The sequence below is a fragment of the Platalea leucorodia genome (genome assembly GCF_965183815.1).
Source record: "Platalea leucorodia genome assembly, chromosome: 6".
NCBI classification, from domain to species: domain Eukaryota; kingdom Metazoa; phylum Chordata; class Aves; order Pelecaniformes; family Threskiornithidae; genus Platalea; species Platalea leucorodia.
Window position 1 is genome coordinate 51,836,982 of NC_138828.1, and position 13,833 is coordinate 51,850,814.

General features: G+C 36.3%; 1 protein-coding gene across 3 annotated transcripts in view; it reads right to left on the reverse strand.

Moving 5' to 3' along the window:
* FAT1 (FAT atypical cadherin 1) overlaps window positions 1-13,833 on the reverse strand; it is a gene marked incomplete at its 5' end in the record, with an annotated part of 106,950 nt that overhangs the window by 42,714 nt on the left and 50,403 nt on the right. For all 3 annotated transcript variants that reach the window (XM_082316095.1, XM_082316094.1, XM_082316093.1), the window contains 4 exons: window positions 786-925; window positions 5,205-5,415; window positions 5,944-6,273; window positions 11,175-11,236. In XM_082316095.1, coding sequence (XP_082172221.1) covers window positions 786-925; window positions 5,205-5,415; window positions 5,944-6,273; window positions 11,175-11,236 — 743 coding nt within the window. The remainder of the gene's footprint in view (window positions 1-785; window positions 926-5,204; window positions 5,416-5,943; window positions 6,274-11,174; window positions 11,237-13,833) is intronic.

A 13,833-nucleotide genomic window follows, 5' to 3' on the forward strand; every position in this document is an offset into this window, starting at 1 on the left:
GATATACATCATAACCTACTTTACTATGAGTTATTGCCAGTAGTGTCACAAAAGGCTTCTGTCTTAAAGTGAACTTATTAGTCCAACTGCTAAGAACCACCAATGCCATGGAGTCTTAGTAGAGAGGTAATTTGAAAAAATTTGATTTGTCCAAGATTGTAAACACCCTCCAAAAAGCAGCAATCTCTACCTCCACTGAAGCTAAAAGAAAGTACTCAGGAAGATACAGGGAGATGTTATCATCTAAACCTTGTTTCTATATGCACACTGTGCAGAAGGAGCAGCTCATTTTCATAAAATGGTAATTGAGCACTGTACAATTTGTCATCCACAGATGTGGGGGTGGGGTGGGGGGACGACAACGGGACCAAACAACCTTACAATGGTCTTTGCGAAGTAATCACATGATTTGGTGATTTTGGGGAAGGTGGATAAAAACGGCTAATTCAGATAAGAAGTATTAATCCTTTTCTTGTGAGTAAATCATGCATGGAAGGGCTTAGTTTCTGTTTCCATTTACTCAGCTAATGTAGGAACTTGATATAACTTGAAAGCTGCTGATTCAGACTATAGCATAGTCACACACAGTCTTCCACCTGGACCACCAAACAGCATAGCTCTATGAATACTGGAATCCACTTCGATTTTAGACAGAGTCCCTAATTTATACAAACCATATTCATTGTTCAGGATGAAAAAAATGGTAAGGAGAAAATGCAACACCCTCCCCATCCCCCAGCTACAAATTCCTTCTTCTATTAATGCTTCCTTAGAAAGTCCATTACCTGAGTGCTGATAGATCTGGTTCCATCTGTTGCCTCTACCGTCAAGTTGTAATTTGATTTCTGTTCTGCATCAAGAGGTCTAGCGACAATGATAGTTCCAGTGCCCTTGTCCACATCAAATCGACTGTCATAGTTGCCACCTTGGTCAGGAAATTGGGAGAGAGAGAAGTTCATAAAACACAGCACTGTTGCATTATTTTCATGTATGATCATGTTCTGTCTTCAGATGCTTAATGAAGGTGGAACTATATGCACATATACTTATATATACACACTTATTTTAAACCCTTTGTTTTTTTCTGGTAATGTGGTATGCTGCTACTTACAGATATTTAAAACTGATTAGTTTTGGACAAAGCTGATTTGTCTGGCTCATGGAAAGTTAGCAGGTAGATTCTTAGCAAGATTTTCTACCTTTTTTTTTTTTTTTTTTTTTTTAACCAGAATTCAAAGATTCCAAATAGCAGAAACCTGAGAATTACTAGGTGAAATGTGATAGTTTATTCTGTGCAGTCAGGCTAATTAGTGAAAAATATGTTTTTTATCAAAATAAATGAAAATCCCAAATCAGAAATACTGTCAAATTTGTGTCCTTCGGATCAGAGTACAAATTACTATACTCATATATGACTACAGAAAAGGTTGAAAAAGCTACAGTACCTCCAAAGGATTATATTCTCAATGCTGAGTATCTAAAGAACTCCCTATCTAACTCCTACTGAGATAAGCAGAACTCAAATGAGTGCCAAATGTTTAAATGCCTACTGTTTAAATATGGCCAAGCTCCTTTTTTGAAGCAAATTATCTTAACTTCCCTTGTGAAACTTTCAAACTACCCTTTGAAATGTAGTTAAATAACCATGTAGATCAATAGCTACACTTAGTCATTTAAACATTTAATTGATCATCATCATGCCATCCTGAGCAGACTGTCATGAGAATACAATGTCCATTAAGTCCAAATATTGTTAGCAATGATAAATACTGCCATTTAACTACAATCGCTTTAGACCTGCAAACTGCCTAAAATGGAGGAATCAAATTTTATTTTGGTCAAGCCAGTGCTAGATATGGCAAACCAATTTCTCTTAATTATGTGCATGTGTTTTTCTAATTATATTTTACAAGGATAGCATTCAGGTGTCATGAGTGCTTTTTCTTTTTAAAAAATGAGTTTTTACATGCTATGTTTTATAAATCACTGAATGCCTTTTATGAAAAGCCAAGGCTACAAGTGAGAGGGTGAAGTTCCAAAGGTTGCAAATTTATACTTAATCCAAGAAAGGACAGTAAATACTGAAATGGGCTCCCATTCACATGTAAAAAGGATTTCACCTTCAGAAGGTTCCACTGCATGACAGACATATCAGTTTAGGAAAGATGGGCTGGATTCTGCTTCACTGGATTTAAGATATATGATAATGACAAAGATAATGTAATTTTTCTAGTTTCACTGAAAGCCAGCTCCTCTTACTGGCCCAGGAGCAGTTTCTGAATCACATGAATGGATATAAACTGGACAGCATGAAAGGCAACAGCCTTTTGGGGTTTTCTGGGTGGTGTTTTTTTTTTTTTTTTTTTTTTTTTTAACAGGTGTACATGAATTTTTTTTTAATGGGCTTTGCACAACATGTCAGCTTCAGAAAGTGAGTCTCTAACTTTTCTTTTATAGCTGGCATGCGATACCATTTTCTCAGATGGCTAGGAGAGGAGAATTTAATGTCTCAAGGAAGTCATCTCCATTTTAAGGGAAGAGTAGGGTGAATGGGTATGAATCTGCTCATTCCATTTTCCTGACACAAGGACAAGGTCTCTAACCAACTTTTTCTTTCTTTCTTATCAAGGAAATCACAAAGGCCTTGCCTAATTTTTGTAGTAGTGGTGATACCTGGTAATCCGCTGAAGCAGAACTCAACCCAAACTTCTGCATCTGGTACACTGAAAGTGTAACAGCAACAGTTTTGGCCAAAGCCAAAACTGGATGCTCTGAATTGATGTTGTATAAATGTAATGATGACAAAACAAAACAAAAACGAACCTGTCACAAATGCAACTGTGAGCACTTTGATTTCCGAAGGGTTAATAAAATAAATATTTTATAAATGTACGCTTTCATTTCAGATCTCATAATCTGGTAATAAATTATGTGATCTCAGCAGATACCTTCTGCTGTACAGTTCAGGTCACAAGCCATCTGAAAGATGTAAAATACTTCACTAGCAAGCTTGTCTCCTGGCTCAGCCAAAAAGAAAGAAAGCATGGAAAGCAAGCACAGAACACAAAGGAAAGCTGTCAATCAAATTAATTCATGCTATTAGAAACAGTAAAAGAGGGCAGTAAAGTGACCACCTGTAAGAGTAGCCGATAACTTTGCAACATGATCACATATCAAACTTTCTAAAACACTTTTACTAAGAAAACAGTCAAAATAAAATGGTTTATTTTACAGCCTATGGACAAGTTCTGCTCTTTCCCCTTGGGAGTATTCTGCATACATCTTTCTAAAAATAGCAGGAAAAGATCATCTATTTTCTGCTTTAAGCATACAATAAAAATTAGGTAAATGTCCAAACTGTGCTGCGTGCTTAGAAGGAGCAAATGAAAGTAATACTATCATCAGAATTCTATTCAGATGTACAGACTGTTGAGAGTGCACAGCAGTTGGAGCAAACTAAAAAGAACAATAGAAAAATACATCCCCGATCTAATTAACAAATTTTGCTAATTAAAGACCCCAGGAAATGCCATTACTGTACTCTGTGGATACTCTCAAGATCTCTGAGGCCTCTTCTATCTACTCCCTTTCATCTCCATGAACCACTCACCTTTTTCTGACAATATCCCTTTCTTAACCTTTCCTTTAATGGACTCTTTTTGGTCTACAAATGTTTCTGTTTACTGTTGACTGGATAACCCTGTTTGAATTGGAGCACATGGAACCTTCTCCTCTCTCCTGCTCACTTAAGTTATTTTTATATTTGCTTGTTTTCTACTCCCATGCCTATGTGTGTGTACGTTTGGGAGAACAGCAAAAGAGCAGCCTGAGTTCCAAAATACCTCTAATGCAGAGAGTTTTGCCCCTATGAGAATACAAGGGGGCATCTTGAACTCTTTACTCCCTCTACACAGTTGTACAGATCTCTAACCGCTTGGTTGTCTAAATGCAAACACTTTTTATTCAATTATGATCTATCTGGACAGGAACTAATTTTTTTTCCCAGAATACATTAGAAAGAACCATTTAAAAAAAATCTATGTTAATATTTAATACATTAGAAATTATTATCAATATCATCACAGGTTGTTCATACATGAAGCATGTGTTTAGGGAAGGGCTGTGTCTGTTCTCACATGGTTGAAAGTTTTCTGAGAACACCCTCAAGTATTTGGCATTTATATATTCTTGCTACATGTATCAGTTTTACAAATTATGTTTTTAACTGTTGCTGTTCTCAGAATCCCTTAGGAAATACATAGCATCAAAATAGACCTTAAAAATAATTAAATTTTTAAGAAATAATTCAAAAAATTATTTTCCCAACAACTTAAAATTATAATCATGGCTAAAATTTCCAGCAGTAACCAAGCTGAAAAGGATCCTACTGTCTCGTGAGTGTGGTGGAATAATCCCAATCTGATAGGGCTATTTTAAGACCAGAAACAGTTCACTACAAGATACCTCTCCTGAAACAAGGCTGTGCTGTTCTCCTTGATTCTGAGGCACGTAGCACAGGACAGAACTTGTTTTTAGTATCAGGTATACAGTGAACACACTGTGTATTTCTGGTGCTTATAGGTCTAGTGAGTAAGTCTAAAATTAAAAAGTACTACTCATTTTGTCACCACAGCATCAACGTATAGTCATATTACAGATTAGAATTCCTCTTTCAATGGTAGAGGCTAAGGTATGATATAGTACTAAGAATATGTACAGGAAGAAGTTTGCTGGGGTTAGGAACATTGCAAGCTTTCCTTTTAGTGCTGAATCAAGGGACAGCAAACTGAGAAGAGGCTCAGAGGACAAGAAATCAAACTGAACAGTATAATCTCTCTTTGGGTGTATTATCCTAATTTGCAGAACACTAGCATTTTATTTCTTTCCCTATCCTACAGTCTGTGAGATTGATTTGATTTAGTTTTAATTTCACTGACAAAATATTCATGTCACTTCCAAAACTGCAACACAGCAGATATTTTGCAATGTAATTTTAATCTCTGATATATAGTGGCATTGATAAAAATTCAAGTAATTTTGATTTATAATGAAATAAGGGAAAAAATACACATCTACAGCTAAGGAATGCCAAAATCATGCATTATTTAGAAGAGCAATTAAGAAACCAAGCTGTAATGAGCCCTCCAGTGTCTCAGACTCCATGCGTTTGTTTCTAATAATAAAAGCCTTTAAGGCATCCTTACCCGTTATGTCAAACCAAAGTGGTGTTCCAAGAGGTTCAACAGCTATTACGCCAATCATGTGAGCAACTGGATCACTTTCCATCACCGTAAAAGAGAAAAATGCTTCCTCAAAATAAATGGGCTCTGTGGGTGGGACGGGCTTTGGAATCCATTCTATGTGAAGCCGTGTAGTTGATGACTTTTGTGGACGACCATTATCTACAGCTTTAATCTGTGAAACAGACACATCTTTTAGGCTACAGGATCACATAAATCATTATGTCACATAAATGGAAAAGTAGTAATAAGCTCCAAGCATTTTTGCTTGTGTGAGATATATCCGAAAAGGTTAAGTGTCTCTCAAAGTGCCACTTGCCCTTCATTATCTGGGCAGCAAATGGAGAAAAAGTATGCAGCACCCGATAGTAGCGCAAACTGTTACCATAAATTCACTTTTATTTTGCTTTCTTCCTGAAAGAGAGTCAAACTGATTGTTTATGTTCCCTCATCATGTTCATTATCTGTCAAGTTTTGGAAAAGAGCAGCAGCTTCTTGATTTACGTTTTCAATACAAACGTCTGAAATCGTCCTTTAAAAATAAACCAAAACAAACAAACCCACAAAACAATGCTTCTGGATTTTTTGAAGCTTTCTTCCTTCAGCTACTGCAGTTGCTCATCTGCCATCTACTGAGTAAGAAGTGATGAGTATATAGATAAAAGAACACCATGTGTTCATGATATACAAGATTTTGACTCACTGAAAGGATATCGTAGTCCCTTGCTGCAGAAAATTTCTTTGATGAAACCACTCCAGTTTTCGGTTCAATAAAGAATTTGCCATGTTCATCACCATCTTCAATGCTGTAAGAGATCTCTGCATTGGGGCCTTCATCTTTATCTGCAGCAATAACTCGATAGATCGGCTCTCTCCTAGCAGTTCTCTCTCGTTCTGGCTTACCACGCTCTGGAAGCTGGATTTTGTAGAACTTTTGCAAGAACTGAGGCTTATTGTCATTCTCATCTAAGACCTTCACAATCACCCGTGCAATTGTTGATTTTGGAGGAACACCATTGTCTGTTACCGTTACCTGTTTTTATTAAAAAGGATATGGTTAGCGCTCAATTCAAACATAGTCTTTCCAACAATGCTCTTTTTAAATCAGATTTTCCTACAACTGCCTACAACAACTGTAAAGTAAGTCTCTAACTTCACTTACTTAAAGACCATTGTGTAAAGCTATTTGGTGAATATTTATAAAAGGCACTACAAAAGTTTATTCAGCTACTATCTTAACATTTTGATGCTTGATGTATGGCATGTAGGAGTTTATAGATATCCATTAAATCTATTTCACTATTTTGCAGCATCATAACTGAAATATTAACTTGACTACAGGAACATCACACAAGTACAGTATCTCTGATAACAGCTTCACTGTGATAATATCTTAATATACTTTCAGCCTAGTGTTCCTTGCAGCTTTTCAATTTAATAATTTGATTTTACACCTCAAAAGATGCAATTCATAAGAATGTAAGTTTCAGAATTTGACAGGCCTACACACTAAAAATTCCCTATATTTTAAGACATAGAATCACTATCTTGTTTGAAAGAAGCTTAAAAAAATTGCTTTTTAAGGAAAAGAAACACCAATCTCTTTCCATGGACTAAATGAAATGGGAAATTAAACCAACACTGCTTTTCCAGCAACACTCAAAATTTCTACTAAAAACCCAGGAAATGAGTATGAAGTCTTCTACAATATTAATTCTAGGACTGATCTGACGTTCTTGGCATGAGTAATGAACAAAAATATAATAAAAGTAAGAGTTATGTTAATTTGAAGTCAGAAAACAGAAAAAATCCTTATCTACTGGAAAAGGATCAAACTGATGGAAAAAACTTAGTTCATTTATAGAATCTTACCTTATTACCTTAACTCTTACTATTTAATCCCTTACTGGTTAATAAGGGGTTAAATAAGAGCACATGTAAATTACTTTAGCATCTATTTCAAAGAAGAAAAGGACGGGGGGTTTATATTCCTGCTTCCTGCAAGAGCTCGGTTAGTAGAAGAGCTCGAGAATCAAGCCCATCATTTTCTGGCTGCACCCTGCCATCCACATAAAAGGTAATGGGCTCAGACAGACGCCAGGCATTTTCAAGGGAGAGGTTAGCTGTGTTAACGTAAAGCATTTAAAACAAATACAAATTCTTCATTGATAACAGTATTACCTGACCTCTAGCAGCTTGGCTAAATCTCAGTTTCTGAAGGGGATGTTTTCCAAAAAATTGTCATTGAAGACAAAAGGAATAACGATGGGTAAAGACATTTTTTTCTTTGTCAATCTTTCATGTTCTTTTCCTTACTTTCTTTTTGCTGTTGGGTTGTTTTTGGGTTCAGCTGTAGAATTTTAATCCTTGTGTCTCTCATTTTAAGAACAATTTTATGACCCTATGGTCTCCTCTTCATTTTCTTTTTCTCACCCCTTTTTATTTTTTTTTCCCCTCCTTTAAAATCATCTTCCTTGACTTAATTGACCTTCCTTATTATTACATAGAAACACACAGGGATGTCCGAGGGTCACCTATGCCAGCTCTGCTTTAATTAGAGGAAATTGATAAACTGAGATATGCTCATCTAATTCTACTGGATACTTGTCAAAGCTCTAGAGGAATGCAAAAAAAAAAAAATTAAACACCCACTGTTTCTAACAAATTCTATGGAAAAATGTGTTACACACTGCAGTTTCATTTTGGTTTTGAGTTTGCAAGGAAAATCCAAGTCTTTGCTGGGATGAAGCTCTCTATAGAAGTCAGTCACTAAAGTAGCACAAGGAAAACATTACAGGTAAAATATATGGTTGGACTTGATGATCTTAAAAGGTCTTTTCCAACCTAAATGATTCTATGATTCTAAGATCAGTACTGTGGAGGGTGTTAAACAAAAACAACCCCCCTTAACCCAAACACCCCCCCCCCCCCCACTGATATAGGACATTCCAGTTCCAACAAGCCCCCCTCAGTTTGGGGAAAACAACTGTTTTTCTTCAAGAATGTGGGTGGTGAATTCCTTCACTGGTTCTTAGGATGCCCTGGGAAATCTAACTATGGGAAAACAATGATTCAAGGATAACATGAATACAAAATAATGAAACAAATACTAATGGAACACTAGAATTGAATCCCTGATGAAAAAATGAATTTACATTTACATGAATGAGGACACGATCAGATAAATCTTTTTTTTGCCCTTTCTCATCTATTTTAGGAAAATAAATATAGAAATACAAATGAAACATGGTATAACTTGCAAGCATGAAGGAAATGAAAAAGCATGAGTAAAGTGATTAACCATGACAAGACACATGAAATGCAACATGAAATGCAAATATTCATGCTCATCTCTAATAGATGGTAGGATTTCCACATATATGAATATCTGTTCCCTTTAGTACTTGTAATGGAACACCACCACATATCTTTCAGTTCTCAAAAAAACCCAAAACAAAACAAAAAACAAACAAACAAACAACAAAAACCCAAAACACATCCCAAAAGAGGAAATTCCAAGGGGTACGGAATAACTTGTCTGCTAACATAAATCAGCATTACTCTGAGCCAAGCATAAAAAAAAAATGGAAAATTTGAGGAAAATCTAGTTTGATTTGCATGCAACATCAGTTTTGAAGGCATTACTGACATAACAGAATACTAAGATACGAGAGAATAACATGAAGATAACCTAAAATAATTGCATTAAAAAAGTGCCAGTTGGCACTCAGAAAAGAGCTAGAAGTTGAGAATAAAAGAATGGGGTATATTAGTTACTATTATGTAAGGAGGAGTGCAATCAAGAATCAAATTTAATAGCAAACAAGGAATAAACCCACCAACCCATCTGGTCAACATTTCAATGCTCAATTAATTAGCCAGATGCTCAGCACTTGGCTCATAATATTGCCCACCATTCTGTGCATTTCTGGGTTTCTTTCCAACCTATTTTCAAAGGTGTCAACATAAAACTAACAAATGGGAAAACTGCTACTTCGGGCCATGCTGTCATTCTTGCTCTGTAGTTACGAGTTCTGCCATTGGATACTTCAGACTTTTATTTAAAACTTTAACAACCATCTGGGATTCAAAATGAAGGAAGAATGAAGAACTCTAAATGATACCAGCAGGCAATAACGAATATTCCAAACTAAAGAGCAATCGCTTAATCTGCTATCTTTATAGAGAATGCTGAAAACAGGATGATTCATGTACCATTGCGTGATACTGTAACCTTAAACAAACTTTCTGAGTTCTGTACTTGTTATCTGGTAATAACTTAGGTTAAATTAGCAGATGTGACCGCTACCAGACAACTGCCCATAACATTACACTGCTAGTGTGATCTGGCAGAAGTTTTGGCCCAGAACAAGTAGCGCACTCCCACACACTGCCTAGCTGCAGCCTGAGAATTCACACAATTCAGGCACCATTCTCAACAGGCAACTGGAACATGGCCACCTTGTTCCAGGGATAAGGTATAAGCAATCAAAGCCACACTGTGCCAGGTGACTTCAGGGGCAGAGAATGATCCACAGCTCATTTTATTTACTGTATAAATCTAATAGAAAAGCTAGCACAATATGCATAGGAGTAAAAGTCATGAGATACCAATTTTACAACCAATATACATAGCAGTGGTCAAGAAATAAGATAAAACTGACATGAAGTGCTTTGGGAAACTGACATGAGCAGGTTTAAGGGGGTAATTTAAAAAGAGAATAACATAGTGACTTTACAGGAATAGTATGTCTAGTACTGAACCAGATTTGCCAATTAATTAACCTTGCTATTACTACTACTAGAAACACTGCAGAGGAAATTCCACCCTATTGCTACTCATGTGCAAAGAGTTCTTTCCAAAGCTGATACAGAAATGAAAATAATGATAAAAATTTGGTCCAACAGCTCCACTAATCCAGTTTACAATGCACCAAAGGGATAGAAAAGGGCCAGGACAACTGTATGTACACTGAAGTTCTGCAAAAGGATAGTTTGTGCTATCAAGGAATACCATTCATTCCAAGTCTATGCAGTCCTTGCATTCTTATTAGAAAACCTTTCTACAGATTTCATAAGTTTTGAATAAGTCTAGACTTGCTTCTCTAGTTTTAATGTCGGTTTTGCTGACTCATATGCAGTCCTTTATCTATCATCCAGGGGGAGAGGCACAATAAAGGTTCCAGATAAATTTTAGTATGTAAGTATCACTGTGAATATTAAGTCTTCATTGCAGGTGAAGTACAGTGCTTTCGCACTGCATGACAACATTGTGAAACTGGAAGACCCCCAGTTGTCATCATGTTTTTCTTTCATATTGTTTGACAGAGAATGAGAATAGCTATTACATACATTCCAGATGATCGATTAAATGTAGCTAAATAAAAGACATGTCACAAATTTCATCCCCTTGGACTCCAAATCTATAATGCATATTTTGCAAACCATCTATTTATTTGACTGATAAATACGTTATTCAGAAAAAGGGTCTACTCACTTACAATCTGTTTGTATGCTCAAGGTTAAAAAAGATTCTGCATTTCTTTTTCAGAGGTCTATATTCAGGAAAAGGCAGGCTGAAATAGCTATTCCAATAATTACACGGGAAGAAAAAAAAAAAGAATCACACGTCTCCTTTTAACAATCATGCCTTTGTACCGTTTGAAAGAAAATCTTGGTTTACAGACATAAAAACAAAAAATTGCCTTCTATCCATATCATAACTCTTTTTTAAGGAAGAAGTCCCAACACACTGTTTTTATAAGATAGGTAGTTCTGTGCATTGAAATATAATGAACATAGAAGCAAATTACTTCTGAAATGCAGTTCTCTAAATTCTTCATATAGTAATCAAGTATGGTAAACTTAACTCCTTGTAAAAGAGCAATGAACTTACAAGCTACTGTTTTTCAGAGAACTAAAGAAATTATTTACCTCCAGTATGTGCTCTCCCTGCTGCTCTCGATCTAGTTTTCTAGATGTGGTTGTAATTAGACCTGTAAACATAAAAGAATAATTCATCAGATCATTCAAGAAAATAATCTGAATGAACGTTAGGTTAAACCAGTAGTTACTGATATACCCGATCTCAATTTCTTCTTAGGTGGTCTCTTCTATTTTTTCAGAACTTATGCTTTCGTTAAGGGAAGAGGTGAGGGGTTTCCAATCCTTAAAGGCCTTAAGGGTGAAAATATTCTTTGCAATCTGAAAGCTAAGCAGTTGTAGTCCTGCCGTGGTTTAACCCCAGCCGGCAACTAAGAATCACACAGCTGCTTGCTCACTCCCCCCTGATGGGATGGGGGAGAGAATCAGAAGGGTAAAAGGGAGGAAACTCATGGGTTGAGATAAAGGCAGTTTAATAGGTACAGCAAAAGCCACTCACACAAGCAAAGCAAAGCAAGGAATTCATTCGCTACTTCCCATGGGCAGGCAGGTGTTCAGCCATCTCCAGGAAAGCAGGGCTCCATCACGCGTAATGGTTACTTGGGAAGACAAACACCATCACTCCGAACATCCTCCCCTTCCTCCTTCTTCCCCCAGCTTATATACTGAGCATGATGTCATATGGTATGGAATAGCCCCTTTGGCCAGTCTGGGTCAGCTGTCCTGGCTATCCTCCCTCCCAACTTCTTATGCACCTAGCAGAGCATGGGAAGCTGAAAAGTCCTTTACTAGTGTAAGCACTGCTCAGCAAGAACTAAAACATCAGTGTGTTACCAACATTATTCTCATTGTAAATCCAAAACACAGCACTCTGCCAGCTACTAAGAAGAAAATTAACTCTATCCCAGCTGAAACCAGGACAAGTCCTTAAGACAGTTCAGTTTTCGAACACATCTGTTCATGTCATGCTTCTAACAGGAGTAATGTATGTAATTCTCTCACATAAAATCTTGTTTTCAGAGGGTGTTCATACGCCTTATTAAAAGGGTGCTGACACACATTATTTGAATAATTACCAATCTCTTCAGGAGAAACATTTGTATTTTTAGTGATAACAACAGAAGAAGGATGACCTGAAGAGATGCATTAATGGTGGAAACCAGAGCAATTTGTGTGTGTTGGCTTGATTTGGCAATGACAAGGAGTCAAACAGTTGCTGCTGGCAATAGCAGAGAATGAGGACAAGTTTTTGATGCATGATGTTAGATATTGCAAGAGTTTGATAAACATGTGATGCAAGATTAGGAAGACATGATAAGTTTTGCTTTAAATAAAAAAAGTCAAAGAGTAAGAGGTGATAAAAAGACAGTGAAATCTAAATATAACGGGATCTTATTTGAATTAATTCTCCATAACAGTAAGTTCAGAATTTTAGCTACTGAGTTTCATGAAAAGTAAGCTCAGTCAACTCTCAATTATAGTTGAATGGCTTGCTCTGGTGTGGGTTAACCATGCCATGGATGCAGACACAAGAGATAACTCAGTTTCTTTGCTGCACAAAAGCCTTTAACCTGTTTGTGGGTACAAGTTGGCCCCACAAACACCATCACTGTGTTGACATGGCATTGAGCCTGTGCTAGTAAATCCTGCTAGACCCAACTTGGCTTTTCATGGAGCAAACACCAAGATTTGGATTTGCCCAACTCAAGCCACTACTGGCCAAAGCATCCTATAATCTCTGTATCAGGAATCCAGCACATGATAGATACAGAAGACACTGCAGTGTCATGAGACCTTTTACTCAACTATCCTAGCTTTATTCAGTGACAGGAAAGCACTGTCATCTTGATCCTTAATTGTCAAACTGAAAAACAGAGAAGCAATTACCCAATTAAGGACAAAATAGAGATCAAATCACAGGGTGGATACTTTATGTTCCTTTTTCTAACTATAGTGCAAGCTTTTTATTAATAAGACCTCTTATAAGCAAAATTAAAATCCATTTATAAAGTTTTCAAGGTTGATCTGCTACAACAAAAAAAAGCCTTCAGTTTTGTCTCACAGCTGATAAAAAAACAGAGCATGAAAGTAAGAAGAGCAATAAAGATTTCAATTTCACTTAAAAGAGAAAGGCCAATAGAAACAGAATTATATACTACCAGTGCACAGCTACTCAATGCTGCTGTCAAAATAGAGTTGTAGTCTATATATACCAACAAAACAGACAGCCTGTACTAAATAATATGAACAAAACCTATATAAGGCAATATTACAGCTACCAAATGTTCAAACAACTATTCTTCAAAAACTAGATAGTGCAAATAACGGCTGTCTCAATTATGGTCAGATCTGCCCTTGTTTTTCCAGCAATTTGGTTTGCCATTGTATCAAATCCATTATATACACCTAGTATTCTAGACAAAGATCTGTCATTTTCTCCTACTTTATCTTTTTATGCTTTTACAACACATAGAAGATATGTCTGTTATTGTTAGGATACATCTTCATGGTATTATGAAGTAATTGCCCTTAATTACAAAGAAAGTTGGAATGAAAATTAAAAAAAACAAGAAAAAGATGTTGCATTAGTACCACAAATTTTAGGGGTGGGGGGGAAGAGAGGGAAAAAAAAAAAAAAAAAAAAAGGATGTGACAGCTCTGTATTAATCTCCTTGAGTTAGTATCTTCCCATAGAAATTGCAGAGCTGTG